Source organism: Alosa pseudoharengus, unplaced genomic scaffold (genome assembly GCF_046254945.1).
Source record: "Alosa pseudoharengus isolate Yale_2024_CS ecotype anadromous, Long Island Sound unplaced genomic scaffold, YU_APseudo_1.1 YU_APseudo_1.1_scf_14, whole genome shotgun sequence".
Classification (NCBI taxonomy): domain Eukaryota; kingdom Metazoa; phylum Chordata; class Actinopteri; order Clupeiformes; family Clupeidae; genus Alosa; species Alosa pseudoharengus.
Window position 1 is genome coordinate 26,958,929 of NW_027468609.1, and position 14,628 is coordinate 26,973,556.

The 14,628-nt window shown below is 45.1% G+C and overlaps 1 protein-coding gene across 2 annotated transcripts in view; it reads right to left on the reverse strand.

The window, feature by feature from the left end:
• Positions 1-14,628, reverse strand: part of tln1 (talin 1) — a 92,828-nt gene that overhangs the window by 14,560 nt on the left and 63,640 nt on the right. For both annotated transcript variants that reach the window (XM_076284441.1, XM_076284442.1), the window contains exons 39-51: positions 14,113-14,245; positions 13,739-13,840; positions 11,701-11,871; positions 11,118-11,366; positions 10,698-10,817; positions 10,007-10,153; positions 9,536-9,702; positions 9,100-9,283; positions 6,828-6,953; positions 5,584-5,700; positions 4,953-5,138; positions 4,245-4,352; positions 1,158-1,263 (exon numbers count right to left, since the gene is read on the reverse strand). In XM_076284441.1, coding sequence (XP_076140556.1) covers positions 1,158-1,263; positions 4,245-4,352; positions 4,953-5,138; positions 5,584-5,700; positions 6,828-6,953; positions 9,100-9,283; positions 9,536-9,702; positions 10,007-10,153; positions 10,698-10,817; positions 11,118-11,366; positions 11,701-11,871; positions 13,739-13,840; positions 14,113-14,245 — 1,916 coding nt within the window. The remainder of the gene's footprint in view (positions 1-1,157; positions 1,264-4,244; positions 4,353-4,952; positions 5,139-5,583; positions 5,701-6,827; positions 6,954-9,099; positions 9,284-9,535; positions 9,703-10,006; positions 10,154-10,697; positions 10,818-11,117; positions 11,367-11,700; positions 11,872-13,738; positions 13,841-14,112; positions 14,246-14,628) is intronic.

Here is a 14,628-nt window from a genome sequence, read left to right on the forward strand (position 1 = left end):
GATTTTCTGATGAGGATTTAACACACCGAGTTGGATTCAGTGTTATCTAAATGTCTGAAAGTCTTTGACATTTTAATTGCTAAATGACTTTAGCAGCAGAACCTTCTGTTCACCTTCTGTCTGTTGGCTCCTCAGGTCCTCCTTATTCTGACTAGTGCAAACTAAGCATTGTTTACTTCACTAATTCACTATTTACTAATCATTGCATACTTGCCATCAAGATTGTTACGAGAAGACAAATTAAAATTAACTAGATATAATGAGCACCTTTTGTGCCTGAACTGTAGCCCCATATGAAGGGATGCCCCCCACCCCTCCTTGCAATGTTAACAGAAACCTGACAGGGGCTTAACACAGGCTTGAATGGCCTGACCTATCAGTGGAATGGCCGATTCAGCGCCTTCCATTCCAGTCTAAGGAGAAATAGAGCGGAGGGGCTGTAACCACCTCTTACGATATATATCCATCACCTTGTCCTGACCAGCACACACACACACACACACACACACACACACACACACACACACACACACACACACGTAAACACATGTAAACACATGTAAACACACACACAAAAAGACACACAGACACACACATAAACACATATAAGCACAGACACAAACATACAAAGAGACACACACACACATAGCATCTGTTAAATCAAGGTGTGACATTAGTGCCTTCAGGCCCAAGAGATAGGGGTTCACTTTTATTCTCGGAGGCGGGGTCTATGAACCCAGAATAAGTGAGTGTGTGTGTGTGTGTGTGTGTGTGTGTGTGTGTGTAATTGAGGAGACTAGTTGGAAAAACTTGTGATGGAGTAAGGGGAGGTGGGTGGGTGGGTTTGGCCTGAGTGCTGCTGATGGACTCCGTCACCAGGACCTCCACAAAGCCAAGGCCAGCACTCTGCCACCCCCAATAGCTAATTGCAGCACCCATTTTCTTAGGCATTCACTTTTTAATAATAGCTGTCTAGTGTTACAGCTTGAAGATGGAAGAAAGGGGTCATATGGAACCTGATCCAGGGACAGTTAGAGGTAATTAGGTGGTAATTTGGGACCAATCAGGTGTTTAGAAGCAAGTGGGGTGGGTTGTTTTTGATGGTGACTTGTGGAGTTTATGTACTCGGTGTGATCGGAGGTCAAAGGTTAAGATACCTTTCATGGCCTCGGCAGCCTGGATGAGTTCGGTCACAGAGCCGGCCACACGCTTGGAGTAGACGGCCAGCTGCTGCTTCAGGTCGTGGGTGGGCTTCTGGATGATCTGTGGAGGAGGAAGAGGAGGAGGAAGAGAGGTGGAGAATGAGAGGAGAGGACGAGGTGGTGAAGAAGGAGGTGGAAGAGGAGAGGGAGAGGAGGAGGAGGAGAGGTCGAGGAGAAGTAGAGGAGGAGAGGTGGAGAAGGAAGAGAGGAGGAGGAGAGGAGAGGAGGAGGAGAGGTGGAGAAGGAGGTAGAGGAGGAGGAGAAGGAGAGAAAGAGAGGGAGAGAAAAGGTGGGTTAGGATCTTTTGGGCCCTCTGATAAACCTGCTACGACCCTCTGGACTTTGCGTCCTTTTATTCTGGTCTATAACGATATCAGGTGCTCCCCTACACACCAGATGAACTAGTTTTAGAAACAGATATGAAAAGTGTTAACCACCATCCTACCTCTTCATTGCAACTTTCATTCCCAAGGCTAACATTAATATCTCATGGAGGATCGATTTCTAAATCCATGTCAGATGAGCCAACTCGTAATGAGAACTTCTGCCTATTAGCCAGGTCATTAAGATGAAATGCCAGAAAAAAAGATTTGCGTTCATGCACAAAACACACACGTTTCGCACAGGAAGTTGTCCACCAAACCAAGCAGTGAAACATATATCTTACAGAGAGAGAGAGAGAGAGAGAGAGAGAGAGAGAGAGATAGATGAGAAGAAAGAAGGCACTTTCAGACCTACACTTAAATGTAATGTAGCTATAGCTGTCTCTATGCATGCATGCATGCATGCATGCATGTGTGTGTGTGTGTGTGTGTGTGTGTGTGTGTGTGTGTGTGTGTGTGTGTGTCTGAGAAAGAGGGACGGAAAGAGTATGACAAACGCCCTCGGACTGTCCTCTACAGGGCTAGTGGGGTGTCCAGCCAAAAGCAGATGACAGGTGCGGCATTAACAGTGCTCGTCGTCTACCCATAATCCCGCTGGGCTGGGGCATGCCACAAGTGTGTTCAGATGAGTGGCTAAGAAAAGACCAGCGACCCATGAGCACAGTGTCACAAGCATCAGGGGAATGGCCAAGCAATGGCAGGGATGCACACACAAGTACACACACATGTATATGCATGCATGTGTCCGCACACACACACATCCATCCACACACATGAATGGGCATGCACACAGCACGCACGCACATTTATGAGTATACATTCAAAGAAACACACACACAGTTGCAATGTTCATATCAGCATTAGTTTACGTAATTCCTTGAACTGTGCTAGTACAAAATGTGCATTCAGTGATTTTCTGAGGTTAGGTTCTCCAACTGTTAGTCTAGTACTGTAAATGGCTGATGGAGGTTTCACAGACAGCTGTTCGGGGGCCTGAAGGCCTTGAGGATGTGAGTGGTGGGGGGTTTGGGGAATAGCTCCCTGGGGCTCAAACAGTGCAGCCACACAGTCGTGCAGGTCAATCATACCGTGTGTCTTACTCACCGGCTACCGGGGTGAATAAGGGACAACACAAAGCCAGGATAAGAGAGGGACAGACACAGAGACAGATATTCAGACAGACAGACAGAGACAGACAGACAGACAGATGGATAACAGTGAAAAGTGAGGAGAGAGTCAGGGTGCAGATTCAGAGATGGGGATGTGCTGTAGTAGATGACTGGACAATTGCCTCATAGCTGACTCTCGCATATGATGACATCTTGGAAAGTTTTATTTTGAGAGTGATGTTGGTGATGTCTATGATGTCAGGAGGGGAGTCATCTCTCTGAAATTGACCTCTAAAACCAGGATTAAGGGGGTAGCTAAATTATGCTTGAAGAAATGTTACACTTCTATTATCAGGCATTAGCATAATTTGATATGGCCCGTCACATCCACGCCAACATTCTTGGGAAAGTAGCTTATTTGTCATCTCCCCCAGAGTTAGATAAAATGGTACATACCCTTTTCCATCTCCCCCAAAGTTAGATAAAATGATGGTACATACGCTTTTCGTCTCTGTGCGTGCAGTAACTCAGTCTGACACAACCCCTGTTAGCCTAGCTTAACATACCTCATTGATGTGGTTGGAACCAACTAGCCAATAGCTCCCAAAAGTGACAAAAGGGCTCCAACATTTTCCGATTTTCATGTTGTGACTTGTATAGTTACAACATGTACAAATAGCAATGCAAAATGACAGCATGTCTACATAAGGTGTGAGCCATGTTTAAAACTGAGGGTGTGTCATAACAAACTATAAATCATCTCAAGCAAGACAGTTACTATGAAAATGACAACTTCATAAACTGGTGACTAACAGGTCAGGGGACCAGTGACCGAGCAACCTCTCAAGATCAGGGAAGGTAGGGGTGTGTGTGTGTGTGTGTGTGTGTGTGTGTGTGTGTGTGTGTGTGTGTGTGTGTGTGTGTGTGTGTGTGTGTGTGTGTGTGTGTGTGTGTGTGTGTGTGTGTGTGTCTTTTATGGCCCGAATGTGACAGTTAAACTAACAGAAATGCAGTGTGGGCTCACCTCAGAGTGACACATCTTTCTGTGGTTACCCTTTACAGAAGGATCTTGAAGGATCTTACACTTTACAGAAGGACTGTGGCAGAAACTTAAGACGACTGGCGTTCACCACCATGATGGTGCACTGGACAACTTTTGGGATACCACTGATAGATATGGTAACCAGGCGACATTGCTGTAACATGTCTTAAACATCTGCTAACAACACCTCGGTTATGAGTTTCTATCTCAGGGAGGATATGCACTGGAGAATATGCCTCTCTCACCTGTATTAAAAGTCACTAACCCCTAACCCTGGATGAAAAAAACATCTCCTAAACCAATGACTTTCCACTGAGTTACTCAAGTGACTCAAAACTTGCCCCTTATCTAGGTTATTACTGAATACTGACATTAGCTTTCTTTTGTTTTACTCTGTGCAATACTGGCCACAACCTGAAGTACTACAGAGCATTAATACAACAAGTGATTTTCTGTTGTTACCAAAGTAGCCCTGATAAAGAAAGGCAAGAATCATGGGAGGACTTACCACCAGGACGTGCTCCAGCAGGCCCAGGTATCCGGTGGCACACTCCGATCCGAAGCGCAGGGCCCGCGCCTGCACCTCCTTACTGACCTCGGGGTGATATGCCGCTTGCTGTGGGGCCACAACAAGGACATGTATTCAGAGGATGCCATGTTGGCTTCATTATCAGTGTGTTATTAACTCAAAAGTCACACATCTCAATTGTGTCTGGTAACTCATACTCGTTGATATGAAACAGGTAACCATCAAACAAAAATACTTCTACTGTAATTTCCCAACTATTAGCCGCGGTTTATACATCGACTTCGCATCATTTCTTCAGCTATGAGGTTAATACACGGGGGCAGTTAATATGGTATTAATATGGTTTTGTTTTTTTTACCTTGCATAACACACTGTCCTGCGGTTTATACACAATGCGGCTAATACACAGGAAATTACTGTATAGCAACAAAAACATATTTTTCCATTGTATATCAACGTTAGTGGTTTTAAATTTTCTAAAGCAGATAATCCAGACACAGACGTAAAGGGCTGTTCACACCAAGAACGACAACTAAAAACGAAAACAGCAAAAAAGTATCGCTCTAGGTAATATGAATGACAACGTCTACACATAAATTATAATGATAATGACATAAAGAACGATATTGTCGGGAATAACTTTCAGAGCGATCCAATCAGCCAATCAGGTGTCCTTTCCCGTCTCACCTTGCAGGAGTTGAGCATGTCTGCCATGGCCCGCCTGCTCAGGTTAGCCGTGGCGATGATGTCCTCCTGGCGACAGGAGTTCCCAGCAGCCACTGCTTTGGCAGTGGCCAGCGTAATGCCTTTGGTCATGCGGATGAACTCCTCTGGAGTGGTGGTCTTTGGAGGAGGATCGTGGCTCTTGAACACCTGGGGGAAGACACCAGCAGACCAGTGAGATGGCAGGGCTTTAAACAAGGGAACAGGTAATGCCAAACAGGTAGAAAAACATCATCTGTAATACAAAGTCCTTGTACGCATATCTCCCTTTCCAGATGTATATTCATAAATCTTTGTACAACTTCAAACTTTCCTTGCACATTTTCTCACACTTAACCAAACTATCCAGTTGCAAAAAGCATTTTGCTTTTCTAAAATCATATCGCTCATATCGTGTTCTCTTTTCTCACTGCAAGCTAGTTAGGTCCCTGAGATGCTGGGAGCAGTGGTCCATCACAGCAGGCACTTGGCATATTACAAGTACCAACACCAACATAAAAACAAACACGAAAAACACCACAGGTCTATAATGTCAAGTCTACATCATATTCACATTGCCAATTAGACCAGGATTAAGCCATCGGGTGCCACTTACGGACAGCTCCTGCTTGATGTGCTCGATGGTGGCCTCCAACGCCCTGGTCCCCTTGGTGGCCTCGTCCTCCACCGCCTTCACCGTCTTCAGCAGCGAAGTCACATTGGTCACCATCACCTGCACGACACCGGACAGACATGCTGATGAGTGACGGCCCTCTCCCCAAGTCACACCTTTACCTTACTGCCTTCGCAGAGAGAGTGTGTGTGTGTGTGTGTGTGTGTGCATGTGCGTGAGTCTCAGAGCATCTCAAGACGATTTTCATGGGGGTTTTGTTTGAGGTGATACTTAGAGAGAGAAAAGTACAGAGGGAGAGGGAGAGAGAGAGAGAAAGAAGAGAGAGGGAGGGAGGAAAACAAAGATGGACATGGAAATAGTTCAGGGAGGGGGCACAACAGGGAGGACACAAAAGGGGACGCTGAAGGACACATGCCCGGATCAGATTTCTCAACCTATGCTGGATGACTAAATATAGGATAGAGATATACAATGTAAAAACATAATGCCATCTCAGAGACAAAGATACAGAGAGAGAGAGAGAGAGACAGAGAGAGACAAGGAGAGAGAGAGAGAGAGAGACAAGGAGGGAAAGAGAGGGAGAGAGAGAGAGAGAGAGAGAGAGAGAGAGAGAGAGAGAGAGAGAGAGAGAGATATTGTGAGAATCAGATAAAAGAGGTGAGACAAAAAAAATGGGCACTCTTGCACAAGAGGCAGTGGGGTGAGTGAGTGTGTGAGTGTGTGTGAGTGAGTGTGTGTGTAAGAGTGCCAGGAGATGCCCCTAGTCCTGAACTCTAGTGACTGGCTGGGGCGGCAGGGGGGGGCTTTGTGTGGATTAGGTTAATGTTACCCAGCAGCTGCTGACAGGGATCCCTGCACCCTTTTAAGTGACTCATGTTAGACAAACCAAGATAGAAGAAAGAAAAAAAAAAAATAAACAAAAAGGTGACAAAATGTGTCATTTTTAATTTTGTAGGCAACTGACTCGGGTTCAATTTGACCATGTAGTCATGTATTTTATACACACCGCCAAACCCAGTTGTTACTGCATTTATAATGTCTTTAAGCAGAACTTTTCAAAGATTTTAAAGGAAACTACGTTTTTTCAAATCTTACAACAGGCCAGCCCACACCAGAATTCTGGTATAGAGCCTGAGAACTTTAAGCCCTGGGCATGCATGTAAGGTCATTATGTGAATGCTATGAGAGGAAGCCTTGGTTCAGACCTTCCTGTGGTCCCTTTTTACCTTGGCTGAGTTTTTGAGCTGCAGCATGGCCGGGTCATCGTGTGGTTTGCCGGCCGCCGCCTTGGTGGCACTGATGAGGTCGCCCAGAGCTTTGGCCACATCTTTGACTGCGTTGATGAGGACCACCTACAGGGGGAGCACAAGAGCAACAGTCAGAGGTCTGCACACGAGCGCGATGGCACACTGACACCTACTGACACCAACTGAGAAGACCAAACACACACACACACACACACACAAGCAAAACCATACGCAGAGGAGAGAGGAACAAGGCACAAACAAAGACGCTGTGATCCACGCAAGAGACAAACCCTATTTGTTTAAATTCAAAGCATCCAAGATGTCAAACTACAATCAAAAGTAATGTGAGGATGCCATGGAGAGATTAAGCAGCTAGTGGTAATAGCATATTGCAGGTATGAAATGAGAGAGTGCAGACCTATTACACTATCAAACACTGATATTAAACCTGACATTCACAATAAACAGAAACAAACTTACAGGGAAATAATGACAGTAATGAAATCAATCAAGCTTCCTACCGAGTTCTAACGCACATAAAATAATTTTACTGTGCCCTCCTTAATCCAATAAAACATTATGCATGCTGACTAAATGCATTCCTATTCCTGAACACCTATTCCTACATGACTAACTGACATGAGTAACTTAACCCTTCCTTACAGACTAGTCAACATTTGTTGTTGTTGGTTAATCATTAATGAAAGAGCCAGGCTCTACAGTACAGTAACTACAGTCTGCCAAGGCAATCACTAGGAGCCAAATCGACATGTTATAAGTGAATGCACTGCAGTTGGAGACCCCAAGTAGGTGGCTGGTTAGTATCTTGCAGTCATAGCATTACTGTGGTAAGATCACGACAAACCAAATGCTTCCAATTACGACATCTGTTACAACATCAGAATGAACAAAGACCTCACAAATAGCTCTCATTTCTTGGATCGACACTCGTCTGTGTGGTTGAAAACACATTTATTTGAGCCACCAGAATGCAGGGCAGAGCATTAAAAAGAAATTCCATTCCATGACATTAAGTGCCAATCACAATAGAAATACCATTTCAAGCAAACTACTTCGTTTAGCCTTTAGCCTCCTCACCAGACGGAGAAGAGTTAGCTATATTTAGCCTGTCTAAAATATCGTTGTTGTTTTTTTTAAGTGGTACCACTGTTCAGGCGTGTTGCCATGAGAACATGGCAGAGAACCCTCATTTGGATTTGGCCATGGTGTAGCAGAGTCTTTCTGTGATATCTGTTCAACAGGTGGTGGTGTTGGTGGGACCAGAGCTACAGGGGTGATGAGTACCAGGGCACTAATCCATAACAGGGAGCTTGTGATCCCAACAGTGCAGGCTGCCAACTGCGGTCACCACTTATGGCTGTGTTGGGGTTTGTGAGCAGAGGTTTTGCATAAATGCTCTTCTTTGTTTTAAAAAACAGAAAAAGGGTAAAAACTACAGATCCTTTACTCAATATGTGTGTGTCTTTCTCCATCCTAATGCAGTTTAACCACCCATACTCCACAGAGCACAGAAAGTATACTTAGTAAATGAAACACAACAAAAACACATATGTCTTGAAGTTACATTCGCAGAAAAACACAGAGAGAGAGAGAGAGGAGGGAGGGAAAAAACAGACAGTGGAGTTCATTTCCAGACACGAACAGTACCCACATCCTGACCAACAGCAAACCCGCGGAAAGAAAAAAATGCCTTTTTATCCCGAGAGAGGAGGAAAGAAGAAGGGAGGAGGAAAAAGCCCAATGCCAAAGGAGGAGAGAGAGAACAACAAGAAAAGAAAGCACAACATTAAACATGTAACAGATACAGACAGACTCATCATGCAGGCCTGCTGCACAACTGTAATGAAAGAAGCAAATCTCAAACCAATGTCATTTCATTTCATGAATGCCACATGTTTGAGAAGTGGCCAATATTTGAATGGCTAACAGAATATGGCTTACAGTATAAGAAGGATTTAAAAAAATACACAATAATAATACACAACTTAAACAAAGACAATATATTGTTTAAAATTCTGAGGCATTTTATGAAGGCATTACATCAAGCTGATGAAGTTCTATGAAAGTTCAAATCTCTAAGTACCCCTAGTACAGGCGTGCACTACATAGTGTACTAATGTATTATGTGTACCGCTCCATAGTAACTAACTGTATAGTGCACTATGTAGTAAATGATTGGATGTTCTGAATGCAGGCTGAGACTAACACTGTGATGGTGGCGGTGTCCTACCTGTGTCTCTGGGTCTTCTGCGCCTAGGCTGGCGGCGCCCAGCTTGACCACGTCGGCCAGCTTGGTGATGGTGCCGACGGAGGACTGGGCGGCCTGGGCCAGCTTCTCCTGGCTGGCACCCGCCCCGGACACCAGCAACTTGGTGTCCTCCACCAGAGCTTTGGCCGTCTTCAGGATGTGCTCCCTGGAGGAGGAGCGAGGGAGGGGGAGCGTGAGGAGGAACTCCGTTTTCATCAACGTTTGGAAATACATTTCATTTTCCGTTTATGTCCTTTTCCCTGTCTTTTCAACCACGCAGCCAAAGATGACTGAGAAGTCCAACTAAACTGCCCCCATCCACCCCATAAAAAAGACACCTACAGTCTATAAACTGATTCATTTGAACTGTGATTGCAACTCTTAGTCCCTAGACTGTGACATGATAACGGTGGCGTACCTGTGATCAGCGAAGGTCTCGGCGTTCTCGCGGTTGAGCGTGCCAGCTGTGGCAAACATGATGGTGGTGTCCAAGTCAGCGATGATGCCAGACACAGCGCTGGCGGCTGTGATGCAGGCCTGGGTGCCACGGTTACCCGCCTGGAGGGCGGCCAGCACGTGGGACACCTGGGGATAGCGAGTGAGAGGGAGTGTTTCAATGTGAGCTAAAAGTTCAGTGATCCAATAATATTGGTTCTCTTGCTCAAAATATTCTAGAGGTTTGGAGCTAGTTTAACAGAGCATGTTCATTAAAACGAATAGCATCAATACATTCAGTGATTTGTTTTACTAGTAGATTATTTCACAGAATGTTTTGTGTAATTTCAGATGTATCTAATCAAACATAGTGCATACAAAATGACCACATCCCGCAAACGGTCATCACTTTGACCCTGAGACTGTGGTCTGAGGTCCCAGAGACTGTGCTCACCTTCTCGGAGACCTTGCGGGCACTGTCGATGAGCTCCTTCTTGGTGAAGCTGTCGTTGGGGCTGCACTGGAGCGCTCCGGCCTTGGTGACCAGCCCTGTGCAGCTGTAGCCCAGCTCCCCAACCTGCTTCTTAATGTGGGAGCCAATCTGCAGAGGGCCATGGGAACAAAACATCAGCACTCACTGACCCATCCTCAACATCATACTCATATGCAACATGACATATACACAGAGGGTGTTTTTGCTTTCAGTCAAGGCTATTTTTTAAATGGTGTGTCTATGTAGACAAGCTTCCTGATAGCGCATGGTTTTTGTGGCAAGCTATTTTACTTTTTCACCTTCAGTCTTGTTTTGGTTTTAGACAGAGGGTACCTGTTGGAGTACGTCATATGCACCCAAGTCACAAAATAATCTCATCTTCAGATTTAAAATAGCACTGTTGTGCCTTGCTGCTTTTGACCTCAAGAGTGTAGCTGCTGAGAATGCCTGTTAACTACATATAGAGGTTATTTACCAGTGTGTAGGCTTAAGGTTAACTAAGTCAATCTGAGCAAGGCTAAATCTATGTGCTGACAGAAAGATGGGTACCATAAAATGGAGCAAGAATATATTACATTACATTTAGCAGACACTTCTAACCTAATTTAAATATTGTGTTGATGGTAAGGAAATTAATTGTATGTCATTTTACCTCATCATTCTCTGCAGTGACGGCGGCACCCTTGGCTTCAGAGGCCAGCTGTCCAAACTCAGTGGTCAGCTGATTGGCCAGGCCACCAAGCTCATCAGGGTTGGTGTTTGATTTGGTGACCTGAAATAAAAGAGAGAGTTGTTACATTAGTCATTAGGGAGAAGTCACACATATTTCATCAAAGTATCATTCATTTATATACATGGTTGCCTGTGTAGATTTCAAAGGAGAAGAGGTGGCATGGAGTTTTTTTGTTCCTTTTGATGTACTGCTGATTTTATCTTCTGATGTACTGTGAATTTATGTCAAGCTGTTTTTAGCAGTTATCCCGTGTTCCCTTTCCCAGTAGAGGCTCTCATGTGTAGCAGCACAATATCACTTGAATTGAAATCGGTCTTTGACTAGTTGGTACTCCCTTACCATCTCCTGCACAGTGACTGCGATGGCCTTGGCCGTCTTGACCATGGTGGTCTGGTAGTCCACGAAGGTGCCCTCGGGCTCCACACTCCGGCCGTCCTCCATGGTGTTGATGGCCCCGGTGATGGAATCCACCATGCCTCCCACGGCTCCGGCGGCGCTGGCGGCCTCGTTCAGGGTAGCGGCCAGGTCGTCCACCGCCTCCTTCATCATCTGCACGGACTCCTCCAGGGCCTCCTGAGTGTGAGCCGCCTGGGAGAGCGAAGAAATAGTGTTAAGTATAGACAGGAAAACACAAACATGTAAACATAAACAAAACTACACTAACATCGATATATGAATGTAGACATACAGTATGTGGGCACACATAGACACACAAACAGTCCTATATGGTGTGAAATAAATAATGATGCAAAACCGCAAAATTTTCCAAAGTACATTGCATTAACTATATCTGTTAGTATATAAATGACAATTTCAGTGCGTCAAACCCATTTCTTTGTATGTAAATCACATTTAACAGTGCTCGTTATAATCTGTTACTAATTGCTTGATTTTTGTTTGTTTGTTTTTCAGGTGCGGTCACCTTGGGGTTGCCTCCGGCCTCTTTGGCCGTGTAGAGCATCTGGAGGGCTGACTCAGTCAGGGTCTTGGTCTGGTCCAGCACGTTCATCTGCTGCTGGCTGTTGAGGATCTTGGAGGCGGTGCCAATGGAAGCCATGATGAGAGGCTCAAAGTAGCTGACCATCTGAGACACCTGAGGACAGGACACAAACAAGACAAAACGAGTCAGAGAGGAAGGTCTCACCGGTAAACAAAACACAAAACGACTCCAACCAACCCAAAATAACAGTTTCATTAGACTAACTGCACGTCTTAAAAGCACTGAGCTTGCTTCATTGCATTAAACTGTAAGAAGACAAAGAAGTATAAAAGTAAACTGGGCATACTGCCATGACCCAGAAAATGACAGGAGGTCAACATACAGTATGTAGTAAATAAATGAAGACTTGAAAACTAGAGCATAAAAGAAGAAAAGGAGAGAGTGATCGACTGAAGGCAGTCACGGTAAGCATAGCCCAGACCAGGGGCGTCACTAGACCTTATTCACTGGGGCACGTGCCTTAGTAAAAGTCTCCAGTGCCCCAGTAAAATTCTAGCGCGGCTCTCGCTGGAAACGGCATTCATGAGCGCATCTCCGTGCATGCTTTAGTCATGACTCGAGCCTGTCACTTACCAGTCAATAAAAAAAAAAAACAAGGAATAAAGAAAGGGGCCATAATAGCCAATCAGGAAATAGCACCTCCGTAGCTGGGTAAGATTGAACGCAACAACCAATGAAAATCGTTCACATGATTCTTCCGAGTGTTTTGTTGTAGGCCTACTGCACACACATACACTGTGGAATCCGCTGGAGCGCGTTACATCACTTTGAGCAGAGTAAGTCGTCCCCTGTTTAATGTTACAACAAATTCACAACTTGTTTGCTGTTAAAGAGTGTTGCCCACATAACTAGCATCTGTTTTTCAATGCTTAGCGTCATTGTAGCCTAAATTTAGCAACAGTTTACCTACCAGATTGTGCTCTATCCCTCACACACACACACCATGCTACAGTAGGCTGCATGCACACATGCGGACAATTAATAATGATTTATACGTATACTGTAGAGAGTCCTGTAAAAGTAGCCTATACTGTTTGTGAAGCTGTCCTACTGTAAAACTAAACATAGCCTTCTGATAAACTATTCAGAGATGGACATCAGAAAATTCTTCCTGAACAGAGGCAGAGGGAGAGGAACAGTGAGGAGGATGAAGGAGGTATGACAATTTTGCCCACATTAACGGTAACATTAACATTTATGCTGGTAATGGCCAGTGCTGTGATTTGATTAATTGTTTAATGGCAAACTTAAATAAGTTTACTGCATTTGCAAATGTAGCCTAAGAATCAGAATAGACATCTGTGTAGATTATTATAGGCTACATTTGCTAATTATCACCAAAAGTCAGTATGAAGGCTTTAGTAGGCTATTTAAGCTACAAAGAACTGCAGTATTGCCAGGATGTCTATAGGACCCTTGCCTGGGAGGGAAGTATCTCAATTTTGACTAAAAATAAGCTTCCCTTGTGTTAGTAGGAAAGCCTATTAAATTCATGCAGTGAGTATAGGCCTACTTATGCCTATGTGTTTGGATGTTGCTGGATAGTGGCTGCTACAACAATTGAGGGAGAGAGTGCTGGAGGAGGAGAAGGTCGAAGAGAGGGAGAAGAGAGGGGAGAGAGAGCACAGGCTGGGCAGTCCAGTACCAGGCAGGGGGAGGAGGAGGAGGAGGAGGAGAGACATGCAAGAGACGGATGAGGACATGATGGGGGCTAGACGTAAAACTATTCAGAGTATGGAGGAGGATGTCTGTGACCTAGGGGAGATATATGATGGTCCAAATCAGGCTAGCCATTTATTTCATATTGCGCACACAGTTAATTTTTTTGTTTTTTAATGTATTGGGAGTTGGGGGCCTATGCCCCAGCAAAGCTCTAGGTCTAGAATCGCCCCTGGCCCAGACTATGGAGATGACTGGGGCCAATAGAGATGGAGCTGGAGGAGAGGGAGGAGCGTCTCACCTTGTGTCCGAGCTGAGAGGCGTCCGAGCGGGCGGCGATGGCCACTGGCTCGATCAGGTTGCTGATCTCCTGCACCGAGGCGGCCATCTGCCCATGAAGAGCCTAGAGCCGGACACACACACACACAGTCAGTCACTTGTGCTAATTTCTCTTGTCAGGCTGACCCGAGTGACCAACTTGGTAATGACTACCTAAATTGGCCTACATGTAATATGTGAGTCTGTATGCAAACACTTGTTTATACAGGTCGCAGAGGTTAATTGTGAGTATATGAATCTAGGATGAATTGAGTTTATCATTTTGAGTGGGTTTCTGTGCATGTGTCCACATGTCTTTAGAGGACATCTGTGAGTGAGACCAATGTCCAGCCGTACCTCGTGGGAGATGCCCTCCCGTGGGGTGAGCTGCTGGCTGATAGCAGCCAGAGAGGCCTGGTCCACGTCACGGATGCAGTTGTTGAGCACCTCGATGGCCTCGTCACACTCTCTCTGGCCAGGAGCCTTATCTCTGCACGCGCACACACACACACACACACACACACACACACACACACACACACACACACACACACACACACACACACACACACACACACACACACACACACACACACACACACACACACACACACACCACATACACACAGAGAAAACATGTTATAACAACCACCAGGCCAAAAGCCTACAGTGTAAGAATCTATCACTGCTACATGTTTCATTACAGTAGTTAAGGTTAAGCAGCTGCAGTAGTGTGTAACCCTAAATAGTGATATTGTTAGAGTACTGGTCTAGTCCAGAGGTTAGTAGTGTTATAGTGATGTTTTAGGCATTGCTATATACCGGTAATTGGTAATTCTGCTCTGTTTTAAAGAACTGACTGTTCTGCACTGA